At 42.4% G+C, this 18,755-nt stretch overlaps 1 protein-coding gene across 5 annotated transcripts in view; it reads right to left on the reverse strand.

Moving 5' to 3' along the window:
• The window catches only part of FAM20B (FAM20B glycosaminoglycan xylosylkinase), a 41,930-nt gene extending 26,526 nt beyond the window's left edge, over positions 1–15,404 (reverse strand). For 2 of the 5 annotated variants that reach the window (XR_011376788.1, XM_030875351.2), the window contains exons 1-2: positions 15,061–15,197; positions 1,742–2,250 (exon numbers count right to left, since the gene is read on the reverse strand). Coding sequence is in view for 4 of the 5 variants with exons in the window: in XM_030875351.2 (XP_030731211.1) it covers positions 1,742–2,118 (377 nt within the window). In the remaining variant the exon portion in view is untranslated. Of the gene's footprint in view, positions 1–1,741; positions 2,251–4,229; positions 4,435–11,892; positions 12,061–15,060; positions 15,198–15,284 lie in introns of those variants that run through there. The other 3 variants (XM_060295846.2, XM_060295862.1, XM_060295855.2) reach the window with 3 other exon arrangements.
• Between the last annotated feature and the right edge of the window lie 3,351 nt (positions 15,405–18,755).

The following is an 18,755-nucleotide window of genomic DNA, read 5'->3' on the forward strand; positions in this document are numbered from 1 at the left end:
GGTTTTTGCACCCCTTCACCCCATATTTCTTCTCCCACTCCAGCAAGAGACCCAAAGTTATGTGTTACAATTTTCTCAAAAGCTCTACTGAGGAATGAAAAAAATGTTTAGTACACAGAAAATTTTCGACATTACAAATTTTGAGAAAATCCACTAGTAACTAATACCTGTCAAAAGAATATAAATCACCATCATGTTAACCTATTTCAAATTCATATACAAACAGAAAACTTTAAAAAAACTAATTATACTATAGAATGGCCACACGAATTATCTCTGTAGATCCTTAAAAAAATCCAAAGGGATCACTGTCTAACAACATATGATCTAGCCCTCTCTAGTTCAAATTTGGACTGAGGCAACTAAAATGGCCCAGTTCTCTGCTTAAAACAGGTAAAAGAAACAACAATGAGATATCACTACACACATATTAGAATGACCAAAATCCAAAACACTGACAACACCAAATGCTGTTGAGGATGTGGAATAACAAGAACTCTCATTCGCTGATGGGAATGTAAAACGGTACAGCTGCTTTGGAAGACAGACTGGCAGTTTCCTACAAAATGAAACATACTCTTACCATATGATCCAGCAATTGTGCTCCTTGGTATTTACCCAAATGAACTATGAACTTACATCTACACAAATCCTGCACATGAATGTTTATAGCAGCTTTATTCATAACTGCCAAAACTTGAGTAGGTGAATGGATAAACAAACTGTGGTACAGCTATACAATGGAATATTATTTAGAAAAAAAGAAAAAGAAAAAAAAAAGCTATCAAGCCACAAAAAGACATGCAGGAACCTTAAGACACAGAGAGAAGCCAACCTGAAAAGCTTACAAAAGGTATGATTCCAACTATATGGCATTCTGGAAAAGGCAAAACCATGGAGACAGTAAAAAGATTAGGGGTTGCCAGGGGTTCAGGGGGAGGAAGGGAAGGATGAATAGATAGAACACAGGGGACGCTGAGGACAGGGAAGCTATTCTGTATGATACTGTAATGGTGAATACTTATTATAAGTTTATTGAAACTATCACAGAATGTACAGCACAAAGAGTGAACTTAATGTAAATTATGGACTTCAGTTAATAAATTAATATTGGCTCATCAACTGTAACAAATGTACTAATTTGATGGAAGATGTTAATAATTGGAGAGACTGGGGAAGAGAGGGGAGGGGATATATAGGAACTTTCTGTACTCTCCCCTTGATTTTTCTGTAAACCTAAAATTGCTTAAAAAATAAAATAAAGCCTATTAATTAAAACAAAACCAAAGCTCAAGTGAAAGAATCACAGCTTTAGTGCTAAAAAGGACTTAAGTCACCCATCCAAAACCTACTCCAACTCTGGGGAACTCCTACTCCACAGCATCCCTGACATGTGGTTGCCCAGTCTTTAATTGTACACTTATGGTGACAAGTTGCTTATTTCCTAACCAATTCATTTTGTATCTCTAACATCTGGCACATAGTAGATACTTGACAAATTTCAGAATCAAGGATAGCTCTAACTGTAAAATGTGCAGTCTAATATTGAACCAAAACATATTCCTATAAATTTCCCTTACTCAAAGAATCATGGAACATTAAGAGCTAGAAGAGACTTCAGAGATCTTCTAGTCTCTCCTTCCCATTTTACTGAAGAGAATACCAAGAGAGGGAGATGAGCACTCATATAAATCCCAAGTTACAACTAAACAGCACAGATAACTTCAAGATGAAGACTTACCGCTTAGGTTTGAAGACAACTTTCTGTCCTCCTTCAAGTATCAGTAAGGCTTTCAGTTGTGTCCCTTTATAACCTACATCAGCTTTAATGATTTTCTTGGTGGCCATGGCATGCATGATTGCCCCCAGCTCTGGTGTCTCTTCAGGGTACACTTCCCGGGGAACCACCCACTGGGCTGCAATCTCCCAGGGAGACTGCAAGGTGTGTTCCAGCTTGGACACCAGCTCTACCCGCAAGCCAGCCATCATTCGGTGAAAGGCCCTCTGGTCCTCCCGGTTGGCAGCTGATGTATCTAAGTTGTCAATCAGGAAAACTTTGGTGAAGATAAAGATGACAAGGAGAATTGCTAACAGCACGACTCGCTGCTTTAGCTTCATGGTGACCTCTTTTCCTTCTCCCCTGACTACTCTCTCTCACTTATCAAGGAGAGCAGGTGGTGATTGTCAGCAAGGAGATTCCATGATTATACACACTGGTCCATTTCTTCACTGAGGTGCCTCCCACAATTCCTGCAAGCCCAAGTATAAAGCACAATTCAATCAGAATTCTGTCCTTCCATCCCTGAATCTTTTGCAAGCCTCAAATATATTACTCACCATTTTAGCCTTGCTAATCCTATGCCCGAGAAGACCCAATAATTTAAAATGAACTGGTCCAAGGAAGGACCTAATAGTTAAGAACCGGGTACATTGAAAATTTAAAAGCAAATACTACCGTTTTAATAGGGTGCAGAGCCATCTAGGAGCCATTTGGATGGCTACCAATTCCTAGAAACCAAAACAATAGGAAAAAGCACAAAAAAGTAAAACATTGAGATATGCATAACTCCTTAACTTTCATTTTTACCTTTCAAAATCCATAAAGGACTTTTGAATATCCAAAACCACCAGTATTTGGTAACTTTTCAGTTATCTCCTCCAAATATAAGTTTTATAACACGTTATAACACAGGAACTCCTAAAAATGCCAAAGAGGGTACAGAGGAGAGTAATAACTCCCTCTCCAAATTCAAATACCTAGCAATCCTGGACATGTCATATCTGCTATTCATGTATTTAAATACAACAAACACCCAGATATATATCTCTACTTAATCAGTCTTCTACTAATTATTTTTCAAAATTAAAAACCCTGTAAAATATGGATAATCAAATCTGGATAATTTAAGTAAAGGAAAAACATATCGCTATACCATCTGGCTATTAGTAGAACATGACCAGAAAACTAATGAAACCTGGTACTAGAGCAACACCATGAAATCTGGACTGGTCAGGCACATAACAAAGATACTGATGCCACAGACATAAAGAAGTGCTGCTTCCAGTGTGGGGCACAACACCCTCTGGTCAATTCTGAAGCTAAAAGATTCCAAATACAAGATTTTTGCAAGGGTGTCAAGAACATACAATTCAGCCTCATTTGCATGCTGACAGGTTGCTTTCCACTCCACAGGGCCATTTAAAAACATGCACAAGCTCACTTTGCTACATGCCTACAGGCAGCACGCACTGGGCTAAGACAAAGATGACAAGAAGATAACAGGGTGTTGCTTCACTCTCCAATTCATTTAACAACTCAAACCATTAATTGAAGAAATAAAACCAATACAAAAGATAGGACAAACGATTCAGGCTGAGACACTCCCACCCAAACTGGAGACTGCTCCCCTAGTATCAGCTGGAAACACATCCAAAAACAGTCTACTAGAGCAACAGTGTGCTCTAAGGGCAGCACCTTGCTCAGAGCTTGCTGACATGCAGTTTATTCGTGGTGATTAACCTCTCTTCCCATTCATTTTCATAAAGATGGGAAAGCCAGAGTCACATTCAAATTCTAATTATCTCCAGCCACCTGATTTGTTGCATCATCATCTCCCAGGGAGTACATAACGCTATTAGCTGAAACACAGACAACTCAAGTACATCCAAAATGTAATTGTGATGGTATCAAGTTTGGTGTGAAACTCAGTAAAACAATTCCCTGTGATTACTGATAACAGCAATGCTAGTAGAGCAGATTTCAGAGATTTTTGCTAGTTCCAACATGACCTAAACCACACAACTTCTTCAATTATTTGTTCAGCAGTACACATCTCTGGCTGCAGTGGTAAAAGGTAGCATGGAAATCTCCCTGGGTCAGCAATCATTTCCTCAGCACCTCCAGCTGCAACTACCTCCTGCTGAGGTACAATTCTGGCACAAAGGGGTCAGATGAACAGCCTTTCACTTCCTATAAAACCCTCCTTGGGACTAAAGTCTGGTTAACTCGGGAACTTCTAATGATGCTGCTCATTTCATTTAGAATGAAGAAATTCCTCCCTTATGCTATATAAACAAATTATATCTAAACATTTAGCACAAAGGTTAGGGAGAGTGAGGGCTTTTTGTTTTTTCTTTAAATCACCAATGCAATAGGAAGTTCTAGTAGCTCCAAAATTCAAACAAAACAAAGTGAGTCTGTATGCTTTTCAATTTTGAAACCTCATTACCTTCTGATGGGTCTCAGAAGAGCACATTCATCAGTTCAGGGCTGCAGATAATTCATCCACTCAACTAGGACAGAAATTTCTATTAAGTGAACTGAAGAGTTCAACTGTTACCTCACTTCACTATTTACTTCTGCAGATTAGTAGTGAGGGCAGGTTTAACGAAGGGGCTGAACAAGTTTTCTTGTTTGTGATTAGTCACCACAACCTGGTAGAACAAGAAAGACTGCAATTTGACACTGTTCTCTACAACTGCCCGTCATGCCCACAGCCATCAACTTCATTTAGTGCCCAGCACCTTCTACTGGATCCCTGAAAGAACTGCCTCTGGGCCTCCAGGTTCTCCAATCCAGACTAGATAATGCAGCAAAATCATATTTCTAATCACACACCATTTCTGAGTTCTATAAATCCCTTAGCAAGGCATTAAAGCCCTACCCTAAATGACTTTGGCCAATCTACATTGCTAGGCATCACTCTCATTCTCTTCACTCATCACTTGTCAGCTTCCACCACAAACATGGTCCCCTAAGTCACTCCTCACTGGAACTCTCTCAAAATTCCTCTAGCTCTTATCTTTTCTTCCCATCTTCTGCTTAAAGCCTAATTAAGCTTTCAAAGGCCATCTCCAAAGCCATTTCTGGTCTCTCCTCACACTATAGTAACTAACCTCTCTCACCTTTAGACCAGTACTTAACTACATTCTGCCTTATCCAGTGTCTTCTTGTATGTCGTTCTCAATCCCCCTCTCAGAATCCTGGCTCCTTAGTGGTCTTAACTACCTTTGCACTCCCTGCAGTACGTAGCATAGTAAGGGTACCTGCATTATTCACCTAAACTGAACAAACTACTGCAAATGAGGCTATGCAAGTATCTTAGGACTCTGCTGTTATTTTCCTCGGTATTCGGTATCAAATGAGTGTGTATTAACTGGCACCTTAATGTTGGCTGTCCTTAATTAGCTCTCCTGTTTTTGGGAATCTACTTCTCTACCAACACTCTACTCAATTTAGTTGGTGGTTTCAGAGTACAGTCTCTTTTTCTAAGTACTGACAGTTCAGAAAGAGGTTTTCCTTTAGCTGGAAAGCTGCTACTCCTTCAGCCTACAGGGCAAGCACAATGATCTTCAAGAAATCGACAATGTAGAGGTTTTAGCGGAATTTTTACAAAAACTCTATGAGTTTGCAAGACTCCTATTCCAGAAAAATGTATTAGATGCACGATACAGAATAATTCCATCCTCTAATAATGGCAGACTCTTTTACTCTTTACAATTGATCCCCTTCTCTCCTGTATGCTTGAGAGGGGAGGGTACCCAAGACAGTTTCCATGCTGTATTATCTTCTTTTCTTACTTGAGATAACAGCATACTATGCACGCTCTGCAAACTGGGTTTCTAAGAGGATCCCCCCTTTCAGATACTAAGAAAATGAAAGCAAGATCACTGGGTATATCCCAAGTTATTCATGAAAACTTCTCCTGCATTCCCAGGAGCCTGCCTGCTATATTTCATGCCCTCACCTCCTGTATAAATGCCTCCAACAGTGTAACATTGTCCAGTTATATTATGGTCATTTATTTTAATGTTTCGGTTATGTGAAACAGAGCCTACCTCAAAGAACAGTCTCAAGGTAACAACATAACTCAAAAAATGTTAAATATAAAAAGGCAAGTGTGTAAGTCTTCACACTAAAAGCTGGTATAAATTCCAAGACTGGAGTTCTGGAAGGTAGAAGCTTATTAAGGAATTTTCGTACTGAACCCTGGTTCCACTCTCAGCTCCATCAGTGAAATGAGGCTTGATATGGAAGCTAACATTTCATTCCTGTCTCTCTCTCTCTCTTTCTCTCTCTCTCTCACACACACACACTATCCTACACATTTGATAAGCGTTTCATAAGGATAAACTTATGACTAAAAATTGTTTTGGGAGAAATAGGTTCACATAGAAAAAGGAGAAGTCTTAGATAAAGACTAGAATCCTCTGTTCAAGAATCTGGCTGATGTCTGGAGGAACACATACAGAAATACACATCAGTGCAGAGATCTGTTAGTCATCAGCTGATAAAATTCAATATATGTGGCTGCTGAGGAACATGCAAAGACCGCACCCCAACACTTACTATAATACCAAGGGCTCCCACAAGCCACCAGTGAGGTTCCAAGCCTTATCAGTAGCAGTGCCACATTGAATCGCCCTCTGATCAAGTGACAACCTCACGCTACTTCTCCGAAGGTCACGGAGAAGAAATCCCAACTTCTGCTCATAGCAACTAAAGTGAAGCCTTCAGTAATACTCTTTTTTTGTGCTTCCAATTCAGCGGTCAAATCAAGTTCTTACCACATGAAGGGAATGTAACGTGCTTTGTGAGTGTCAAATACCGGAAGAAAACATTCTGTATGAACATTTCATGCAGAGGGCTATTAACAAAGGAGATAGTGAAGGGGGTAGGATTTATTATATAACTAGTAAAATATCTTATCATGTTTACTCACACAATCTCCTCACCCTTGATCCTGAGTAGAAATTACAAGGACACTTTTACAAACTTCTTCTTTGGTCACTGTTGGTCTCAGCAAACCTCTGAAGGTTTGGTTAGTATAAAAAGTAAGACCTGAATTTAATTAAGAGTTTTTGGTTGACTGTCTACAAAGACAGACACCAACAATTCCTCCCATCAGGAGGTGGAATCTATTTTTCCTTCCCCTGAATCTGGGCTAGCTTTGTAACTTGCTTTGATCAACAGAATGCTGTGGAAGTGGCTGTGTGCTAGGTGTCTTAAAAGACCTAGCAGCTTCCATTTGGGGCCAAGCTACTATGTAAAGCAGCTCAGGCTAGACTACTGAATGATGGGAGACCTGGCCAGCCCCTAGTTATTCTGGCCACTCCAGCTAAGTGCCAGACACAGAAGTGAAGCCATTAAGGGCATTCCAGTTCCAACTGAGGCCCCAGCTAAATACAGCCACCCATCTGACTCCAGCCTATATCATTTGGGCAGAAGAACCAGTCAGCTGGGCACAGGTGATCTATACAGTCATGAGAAACAACAAATCATTTAGTCTTAAGCCACTACATTTGGGGGTAATTTGTAAAAACCCAGCATTCTCACATCTATTCTGTCCATATCAACTATTTGGGAGACATTAAATTAACCATTAATACAAATAAAGATTGGATTAATAAATAATTAAGGTCTCTTAAAGGTAACACAAGAAAAAAACAGAATCTCAAATGGATCATTTACTAAAGTCCCTTTACATACTTTAGAGCAATCAAGGCTAACCTTACACACTCACAAACTCACACAACTATACACATCCAGTTTATAAAGCCTAACTTTAAACTTCAGCCAAAATTACAACCCTTTAGTACAACAACAAAAATTAAAAACACACATACTTTCACCTTGGGGTAAGTCTGATATACTGCCCTTTTGTTAATTGGTGGTGACATTAGAGCACTGTGCTACATTCTTACTAGCTGCCCCCTAGAAATAAATGCAGTCTCTCCTGATGGTTAGTGACAATTATTGTAAGTAAAATAAAGAGCATTCAGAAATCTCTCCACTTATCATTGTGTGTTTCTAGCTAGGAAGTCAAAACCTCTAATACCAAATGGCATCCAGTTTTTATTACATGAATAAATCCCTATTATCCTCAGAAAACCAGCCTACTCCTGCACTGCCACCACTGCCCACAACAGCGTAATACTGTTCTTTTTCACGTTCAATTGGGAGTCTTCAACTAAGACAAAATCTAACAACAAGTAATATCATTAATCAGTATCTACATAGTTTTCCTTTCCCTGCTAATTCTCCACTTAAGAAACAGCTTAATTCACCTTCTTTCTAAATATAAACTCTTCTGTAGCAGAGGGGTTAAGAATATGTGCTCTGGATTCAGAATGCCTGGGTCTGAATGCCTGCTAACCTCTCTGGGCCTCAGTTTCCTCATATGGAAAATGAAATAAGAACACTATTACCTGACTCACAGAATTGTTAAAAATGAATGTCATTACCATGCGTACTGTGCTAAAATTAGTGCTTGGACAACATATAGTAATTTTTGTTGGTCATTATTACCGTATCAAAAACCCAAAGATGACTTCCTGAGGAGAAAGAATGACAAAGAAAATAACCCTCATTGGTTATGTTGTCTTCTGGGTTACACAGTTGGGGGTTGGATACCTATGTTGCATTACCAAGAGTTCTAGTAATCTTATATTCCTGAACTAAATCCTTTCCTAAATTTGAGGAGTAGCTAAGGCTGGAAGCAAGTAGGTTTCTTCAGAGTGGGTACCAAGTGAAAAAGAAGACTGGGAGGTTATGTCACTAATTTGACCAACCTGTTTCTCTTCTCTACAAAGTTCAATTCTACCACATTCAATGTAAGTGAAACAGATGGGGAGCATGAACTTTTTCTATTTCACAAAAACAGCTGAATAGAATGCCCTTCACAATATTCTTCAGTTTGGAAAATTAAATCTGTGTTTTAAAGATGACAGCTTTGCAGGTCCTAAAGCTTTTAAGATAAGCTCTGAAGTAACCTAAGTTACAGGTACAGAAAATCAAATCTCCATATAGTCTGAATTGGTTCAAGTGTTATATATTTCTCACAGTTTTCACTTCCACTTAAATATTTATTCACATATGTAAACTTTTTTTTTCGGTAAATCCTCTAACAGTTCCCTGTGAAGGAAGGAACGAAAATGATCACCAGGCATTAATGAAGCATAAAGTAGCCTTTCTTCCTGGTGTGAGAGTAAAACTGAAACAGGCTATGGAGTATTTGTTCCCTCTTTGAAAAAAATTCAATTCCTGCAACCTGTCCCATTTAAACCTTGATTTAGGGCAACCCTCTAATGCTCTTCCTTGAAAAATGAAAAGAAAAAACCTTCAGCTCATACTGCTAGTGAGATTTGTTCTAAAAAACCAACACATGCAGTGTTCACTGATCTAGAAACTCTAAGGAAATGCCTAAGAATTTGCAGTCTGTTTCAAATGGGCCAGGTATAATGAACTTTCCAAAGTTACAGGTATTTCACTGCTCAATTATCGGTATCTAACAATCATTTAAGGCTATATAGAATATAATTACTATATAGCATAGAAATATGGAATTTCAAATCATATAACATTTACTTCAGATTTTCATGTTTTCCATCTTTATTGTTCAGTTCACTACTGTTCTTGAAAAGGTATGTAAGCTTTATTCAACAGTGACACCTCACACTTTTAACTTTATGTTCTAGGGTCTGTCAAGCTGACAGGTCACAGATCACTTTAGAAATAGGAACCCCAAGCAGGTCTGTGCTGAGTTATGGCTGAGTGGCTCCAGGCACGATCCCTTGTTATATATGAATATAAATGCACACACACACATAAATACACACATATATTTTTTGGCATGCCTGTCTCCTCTACCCTATTGTAAGTTCCTCAAGGACAGGGGATATATTTTACTCTCTTTGTAGTTCCAAGTAACCTAGCACAGTGCAGGGCACATGAGAGGTACTGGATAAAATGCTTATTGAATAAAAGGAGTGAAGAGCACGGGAGAGGGACCTTTACGGTTATAAGAATTTCTTCAACTCTTTGGTTTAAAGATGGCCTCTTTTTTTTTTAACAGACATAAGGAAACTAAGTCACATAATGAATTCAGATATACAGTACAGTAAGAATGTTGAAATGTCAAATATGTATACCAACTTTATATACTCAATTTTAAATTGCTGCCTTCTGTATACCCTGCTTCCATCTTTCAAGGCAACTGCTATTGCCAAGCTGGTGTCTGGTGTTGGTTGGGACTGGGAGTAAAGATGATCTGGAAATGCTAAGAGGAAGATTGGAGATGGTCCAACATTGCCCAAGAATGATACAAGACAGGGCTGGAACCAAATTTTCAAGTGTTATTGGCAATGCTTTCTGAAACGAGAACCAAACACTGGTATTTCCATATCATTTTCTTTTTTCTACAGAAGGAACTACAGGGACATAAATGCACCTATACAGAGGGCAAATTCACTATCTAAACCAAGGATAAGAAACAGGAAATGAACAAAAGGTCTTTGGGCAGCCAAAATAACGGTCACAAAGTTCATCCACTAATACAGAAGAGGCAGGCAGACCCTCACTAAGCCTATTTAGCTGTTTTGCATTCAGTTTCAGGAAGCAGTGTTATCTGGGTTGCTACTCCACAGAAGATCAGAAGCTGCAAAAATTTTAAAAAGGGCAGCAGGGATGCTAACAACAGCAAAAGTACAGCTTCTTCACCTCTGAAAGAGACAGATTGCCTACTGAAAGCAAATTCAAGAATTCAAAAAGCAGAGGGGACTAACAACTTACATATTTCAATCACCTCAAAGCCCTACAGGATTACTGTCTGTAACCATAACCTCAAGTCTATAAAGGTTTCACTATATTACTTAAAAAGACAACAAAACATATAATACATTGTAAAAAATTCTTCACAAAAATATAGCTAAAATAAGAATTTTTGCACCCAATATCTTATTCCCACACTGCTATATAAAGCAGAAAGTTAGCATTTAAGAGCATGGAATGATCAACTTCACTGTCTCATCCTGTACTTGGTTGTGTTTCACATTCATAATTTCATATTCCTTGACCTCCTTTTAAAATGTACCCAAATTAACACCTTCCCCTCCATTGGGTAGTTACCTTGCCAGAAAGTAGTCTGCTAAACACACACCAAAGCTCAATACCTTTCTGCATCAGCCTTCATTTCTTATCTCATACTGGGATAATAGATGCAACCCCCCAAACTCACCAGGTCCAGAGCTAGGCCTTCCCTCTTCTGATTTTGGATATGAATGACTAAAGTCACAAGTGAGAGCTTTGCATTACATTCTCTCCTAAATGGCTCTAGCAGTCATGTTGACATTATAAGTTGGTCAAAAGCTAGTTTCAGTTGCAAAGTAAGGTCTTCTGTTCTGTACCCCAGGTCTGTGCCAATGAATTCATTACTCCCTGAGTGTTACAGAGGCAGCTCAAGGAAGGAAAAGAGGGAGAGATTTACAGGTGTGGGAGAGATTTACAGGTGTGGAATGAGGAGCATTTCGGGGAGGGATAACTCCCCTCTCCCACCCCCAATATGAAGGACCAGAAGACGGACACAGTCGGGTCAATGATACTGGCATGGCCAATACCAAGAGCTCTAGTTCTTCTATTAGTGCAAAAATATTGTCTACCAATCCAACTGCTCGGTGAGCCTAGCCAGAGAAAGGTGCAGGAGCAGGTCTGTGAAGCTGCACCCAGGCTGCAGGTGGCTAGAACACCACCCAATCACAAAATTAGATCTCAAGGCAGCTCCAGCAAGTAACATCCTTTACAGATACCCATCTCAACAGAACTATTTTCAACAGGAATCAGAAACACAATTTCTTGGCTTTTTTTTTCTTGTAAAGAGGAACTAAACAATTTATCATCTGCCTAGAATATTTCCTCCTCCCGCATACTGTTTTCCATTTATTCATTCAACCACCAAACATTTACTGCACACCTACTATGCACTATGCACTGTTAGGTGCAAAAAGAAAAGTACATCAATCATCATCACTACTACACCAAACTGTAGTGCCTCATTGTAACTGTGCTTCTCACCCCACCACTACCTGGCCCTTAGTCCCAGAGTGGCCTGACATCACCTTCAGAAGACAGTCTCCTTTTTACTGTTTCCAACTATGGCCACAGAATACAAAGAACAGCCTCCTGTTTCTATTATGAGATTGTAGCAGTCACTGAGAGACAACCACTGTGGTTGCTATTTTAAAAAGTTGTCAATTCAAGAGCTGAAGTATCTGGCTTCACGGTTTATACCATTAAAATGATGGTCATACAAAGTGTAGGAAGCTGAAGTCTGCCCTGCAAATAGAAGAAACAGAAAATTTCATTTAGAAATTCAAAATTCAGAAAAGACAAAAAGCAGAGGCTTTACACCAGTCAGAATGGCCATCATCAAAAAATCTAGAAACAATAAATGCTGGAGAGGGTGTGGAGAAAAGGGAACACTCTTGCACTGCTGGTGGGAATGTGAATTGGTTCAGCCACTATGGAGAACAGTATGGAGGTTCCTTAAAAACCTAAAAATAGAATTACCATATGACCCAGCAATCCCACTACTGGGCATATACCCTGAGAAAATCATAATTCAAAAAGAGTCATGCCAAAATGTTCATTGCAGCTCTATTTACAATAGCCCGGAGATGGAAACAACCTAAGTGTTCATCATCGGATGAATGGATAAAGAAGATGTGGCACATATATACAATGGAATATTACTCAGCCATAAAAAGAAACGAAATTGAGCTATTTGTAATGAGGTGGATGGACCTAGAGTCTGTCATACAGAGTGAAGTAAGTCAGAAAGAGAAAGACAAATACCATGTGCTAACACATATATATGGAATTTAAGAAATAAAATGTCATGAAGAACCTAGGGGTAAAACAGGAATAAAGACACAGACCAACTAGAGAATGGACTTGAGGATATGGGAAGGGAGAAGGGTAAGCTGTGACAAAGCAAGAGAGTGGCATGGACATATATACACTACCAAACGTAAAATAGATAGCTAGTGGGAAGCAGCCACATAGCACAGGGAGACCAGCTCGGTGCTTTGTGACCACCTAGAGGGGTGGGATAGGGAGGGTGGGAGGGAGGGAGACGCAAGAGGGAAGAGATATGGGAACATATGTATAACTGATTCACTTTGTTATAAAGCAGAAACTAACACACCATTGTAAAGCAATTATACTCCAATAAAGATGCAAAAAAATAAAAATACATCTTAAATATTTTAAAAAAAAGCAGAGGCTTTAACGCTGTGTGAAAGAACTGGAGTCTACAAAGGGAAGTCAACAGAATGGACTAAAAGTCAAGGAATTATCAACTCAACATAAAGAAATTCTATGACATAAAGGATTAGATGATAGAAACAGGGATCTGTTTGTTCCCTATTCAAAGAACCCAGGGTGTGTGCTTTCCAATTTTCATTCTTTAACTAAATCATGGCTATTTTCCTACTAGCTCCAGAGAAACAAAGAGAACAAATCAATCTCACATTTTTACCAGTCACACTGAAGAAAAGCTATGAGCTCCAAGATTTCCTGATCATCTTTTACCACCATTCATTTCTATCACTGCACTTTAAGTAAGTGAGGCTGACTCTGAATTGCTTGCTTATGCCTCTTAATTCTCTTTTGACAAGCACTTTCAAAGGTGGAAGGCCCTCCTGTTGATTGATTCCACTGAACAGTTCTAGGGGCCAAAGTCCAACATCTCCACAAACTTCAAGTTATTAATTTAACGCAAAACAATTTTAAATCTACCTTAGACTGGCTCTAAGTCTAGGCAAATAACTTAGCATCTTTAACACCTGTATCTCAGTTTCTCAAGGACATGTCTTGATGATAAATAACAATGTATGTGGAAGAGCTCTAAGGCTTAGCTCAAAGGTCCTGCATAAATTTCAGGACTGCAATACATAGAGCACACTGAGGTCTCTAACCCAATTTAAAATAATCAACCCCATGGGACTTCCCTGGTGGTCTAGTGGTTAAGACTGCGCTCCCAACGCAGGGGACCTGGGTTCGACCCCCGGTCAGAGAACTAGATCAAGTAAAAAGATCTCGCATGCCGCAACTAAGACCCGGCACAGCCAGATAAATAAATAATAAAAAATAATCAACCGCAATGAAATTTATGCATTAATTTACAACACAAGGAGGATAGGAATAGTTAGTAAACAGTAATCATAGTTATCGTTTTACATAAAGTCCTGCAATTTAAAAGCTAAAAGACCCACATTCCTGTTCCTTCTTTTCAAGGTGAGAAATCAAACCTCTGAAGGGAAACTAGCTGGGTGGGGATGATACTGATACTTGGTCCTAAACTCAAGTCACTGTACCCAGCATCCCTCGTTTTCCCAAATTATAAACTCCTCACCCTTCCAACTGACGATATGGCCATTTAAAGGACTAATAATTCCCTAACAACCAATCACGTCCTGTCCCCTCCACTTTCACTCCAACATCCTTCTACCCCTTCTCTTCCTACCAAGAGACTTGCAGGTAACAGAAGCTTGATTAGAATGAAACTCTTATCAGATCCCACAATCAAGGACGCAACTTGACAACTGCTCACGCTCATCATTAATGGCAACGTTTCGGTTCGCTTTTAATTGCGGGACCACAGCACCCGGAAATGAAATCTCAAGCGCAACCCACTTGGGACAACCGTATCATTTCCTTAAGTTCTGCCCGACTGCGAGCGCGGGGTGCACGACCCCGAGGAGACCGCGGACCCCTAGGCACGGTTACCCTGCCTCCTGCCTCGGGCCTGGAAGTCACTCGCACTTCTCGGCCACGAAGTGGGCCCGCGGGCGCGCGATACAGCTGCCCCCCCGGGCCGCCGCAACGGGCACTCGGCGGGACACGAGGGCGGCACCAGGGCCAGTCGCCTCTGGGGACCGCGTCCGGGCGCGAGGGTGGGTCACTGGACTGATCCCGGGCGGCTCAAGGCGCCCCCAGGTAAGGCCCGCGCCTCAGGCGGGCAGAGAAGGCGACGGGCTCGGCCGCGTCCCTCCAGCCACGACGGCCGGTAGGAGCCCTCTCGGGGTCAGCGAGGCGGGGCGCGCGGCCCGGGCCGGTCTCTGAGGCAGCCACCGTTCGTTGACCGCTCTGGGCACTGGTGCCCGGCCCCTCAGGGAGGCGCCCCGCCCCCAGACGGCCCCAGCCCGGCGCGCGCCACGCACCGCGCCCCGCCCGCGGGTGGGCCTGCACTTTCCCGCCCGCCCTCCCGCCACCAAGCCGCTCACCTGCGGCGCCCTAGGCTCGCTCCATGGCCGCCCGCGCGGTGCGGTGCGGCGCGGCCCCGGCCGCCCCCGCCACCTCCGGGAAGGGGCAGCCCCACGCGGCGCTCACCGCCCCCAGCCGCCGCTACTGCGGCTCCCGCCCACACCCGGCCCGGCCATTCCCTGGCCACCTCACCCCGCGGTCCCACACCCACCCCCCCGCCTCCGCGGCTCGCGACTGTTGGTACCTTCCTAGCGTAACGCCTTCCCCGCGGCCAATCCAAGAGCTTCTTCCGCGAGGCCCCACCCCCGCCCTCCGGTGGGCGGGCCTACCGGACCTGATCCGGACCGCCCGCCTTAACCTTTTGCGTCCCGGGCTGGTCCGCTTAACTCTCTTGACGCAGGCTCACGCCTCTTCTGCTTCTTCCTGCCGCCCCGCCCCGCTTACGTAAATGGACCTCTAACTTCTCTCTAGCCTTAGCTTTTTCTTTCCTGGTTTTCGTGAGCAGCTAGGCAGCCAGTCAGCGGGACTGGAAGTAGGGGTCCCTTAGGTCAAGTTCTGTTTGTGAGAAGCAATTTCCGTCCTCCTTTTGCCCTTTTCATTTGCCTCGGCTTCTGCTTCTGCCTATATAAGTGTAACCCCTTGCCCAAAAGAGGCCAGCCTTACCATGGTGAGCGCTCTTACTTCGGACCAGACCAAAGCTCCCTGCTACATTTTGTAGCATTTAATAAAAGTGTGACTAATTCATTGTAATAGTTTCTTAACGTCTGTCTTTTGCAATGGACTGTAGGGCGCATGAGGACAGGGCAGTCGTGTCTGGGTCTCCAATGCCTGACACTCAGTAGACTCCCTATAAATTGTTTTGTTTTGTTTTGGCCTTGCCGCGGGGCTTGTGCAATCTTAGTTCCCTGAGGAGGAATCCAACCGTGCCCACGACAGTGAAAGCACCAAGTCTTAACCACTGGACCCCCAGGGAGTTCCCTCCTTATAAATAGTTTGAGTTAAAGATTCTTCCTTCTCTTAAACTGTCTCCTTTCCACTGACTCCCTACGGTGCATCCGCTGTATAACGCATCCATTCACTTATTCATCATATACTAAACTTGGACTTCGTGTGCCTGTCCCTGAAATATTATAATGCACACTGATCCATGCGATGTGTGACGGGAGAGCCCTGGCTGACACTTTTTTCAGGCTCCATAGTTCATTTAAGCAAAGGAAAGAACTCCTTAACTGGCTGTATGATATCAGGTGTGCCACTTAATCTTTCAGAGTATGTTTCCTTACCTGGCAAATGGGAGTTTATCATAGTACATACCTCACAGGGTTGTTGTGAGGACTAAATTAGGAAATGTGTGGGGAGAGTACTTGCAGATTATTGTATAATGTTAGTTATTATTCATTTGTGTATTTGTTGAGCACTTAGTATCAGATGATCCTAGAGAAATAATTGGTCTTGATATCTGCTCCAGACAATCTAGTTAGGGAGGCAGCCCCTTTGCAGAAAACATTACGTCATTGCAAGAAGGAGTACACAGTCAAATGCAAGAGTTGTATCAGCCTTTCACTGGATGTATTTGAAAATGCTTGGCGGTCGTTTTCTGACCATGGAACACATAATTCTTGGGGCAATGAGCTGGATAGTAATGAGAGTCCACTTTATTTCTCTACACAGTAACATTGGTCTGCCTGCAGTCAGCGAATCCTCCTAAACCTTGTTCATTACATCCGGAGATCATAAAGCAAAAGGGCAAATCAAGATTTCCTCTAAGATGCTTTACCCCCAAAGGACTCTTTCTTACCTGTAACTCTGATAAAGACAGCAAGGATGGACTGCCCAACTGGTGCTCCTCAGGAGGCCAGTCAGTGCAGCCTCAGTTTCCTGGTGATCCCTTTGTCTTTAGGGACATTCAGAGAGAGGGGTTCATGACCTCTCTAGGCAACCCACTTCAGTGCTTAATTTCACATCCATCAAATCCTTCCATCCACCCCACATGCTGCAGGACAGACACACCTTCTCTTCTTCTGTCCTCAGAGAAGGAGAATCATGGATTTGGGGCCTCTGTGTCAGAGGCTTTCAGAGAGCAAAACTGTTTGGTCCCCCAGTTTTCTCTCCACTAGGTCCCATTATCCAGGCTCTTTGTGCATGCCACCCCAGGATGTGTTTCTGCCCCTCCCTCCTGTAATGGGCCTTATTTCCCAACCAATCAACAGTCAATATATTCTAGGTATTATGGGGGATGCAGTCATTTAAGAAAGGGACTCTGCCTTCAAAGAGTTTACATGACTAGCACACAGGAAGCAGCTGCAAGGAATACGGAGTACTTAAAATTATGCAGCACAGACTCTGTGATCACTGAAGGAATTGAGGTCCAGGAAGATAGTGTGGGCTGGTATTGTCAGCCCACACTAACAATAAGGGAGGGAGGATTGAGGTGAGCAAAATATGGGTGGGAGCAGAGAGGGACAGTAAGAACCAAAGTTAGGCAGTGCTATGTGAATTTAAAGCCAGACTTCCTCAGCAAATGATGGGAGAATTGTTCCTTCCTTCCCTCCTTCCTCCCATCCTCCCTCCCTCCCTCCCTTTCTCCCTTCCACCTTCCTTCCTTCAATGAATGTCTATCAAGGGCCGGACACTGAGCTATATCCAGGGCATGCAAAGACAAAGAAGGCCTGGTCCTCCCCCTTGAGAATTTTACAGTCTAATATTGAGAAACAGAATGGAAGGTCAGGCAGAGCCTCCGTTATTTAGGTCGGAGCACTTTGCCAAGGCTTCTGTGATGCTTCTTTTCACAACGCATGTGATATCTTGTGGTACTAGGTATCTTTGTCTAATCTCCCCCTTTGCCTTTCTCTTCCCTGTCCTTGAATTGCAAGGCTTTTGAAGACACAGACTGACTTTACTTCACCTTTATTTCCACCTGTGAACTGCCTCACGCAGGGTAGTGTCTCTGCACTGATGTGTTGAAGTGCATTGAGTTGAAATCAGAGCAGGGATCTGGCTGTCCCCCTCCAGCCAAGGGCAGCTCACTTCCTGCGGGACTCCCACCTCACCCCACCCCGACCTTCATCTGTGAAAATGTTACATATCTCTCTAAAGTCATTTGCTCAGGAAGGCTCTCCTGACTTTTCTAATTGTACGTGTTTTCCTGGGCTTCTGAGACTCAGTACTTTGTACCTCTCTCGCAGTATGGTTTGTATTGATGTCTTTGGGGATATGTCTGACCTCTTCCCCTGAACAGTAAACCCTTTGAAGCTGAGGACAGTGTTTTATTCACATCTGTATCTCCCATAGCACTAACCCTGTACATGGCGCTTGGTAGGTCCTCAACAGTTGAAAGAGCTTTAGGAGAGCAGGTCCTGCAGACCTGGGGAATCGGGATCACTGGAGGTTTCTTTCCTGGCCCCTTCATCACTGTAAGCATTTTCCTTCAACTCTTGCAGAATTTCTAAGTCTCTGACAATCTGTCAAGCCCTAGGTATAAGGGGAACATAAGAGTCCAGCAATCTCAAGGTATGAGGGGAGTACTGTCTCAAGGTGCCTGCATACACGAACACAGCACACACACTCCTTCTTTTCAGAGAATACACCCACAGTGATGGATCCTAATGAAACGAATTAAGTCAATTCTGCATCAAGAAAATGGAAGGGAGCTGTAGGAGAGCTCACACTGGTCCAAGGTGCTCCAGCCTGGGTGGAGGTGGCGGGAGGATTAGTA

This window comes from Globicephala melas, chromosome 1, assembly GCF_963455315.2.
Source record: "Globicephala melas chromosome 1, mGloMel1.2, whole genome shotgun sequence".
Classification (NCBI taxonomy): Eukaryota; Metazoa; Chordata; class Mammalia; order Artiodactyla; family Delphinidae; genus Globicephala; species Globicephala melas.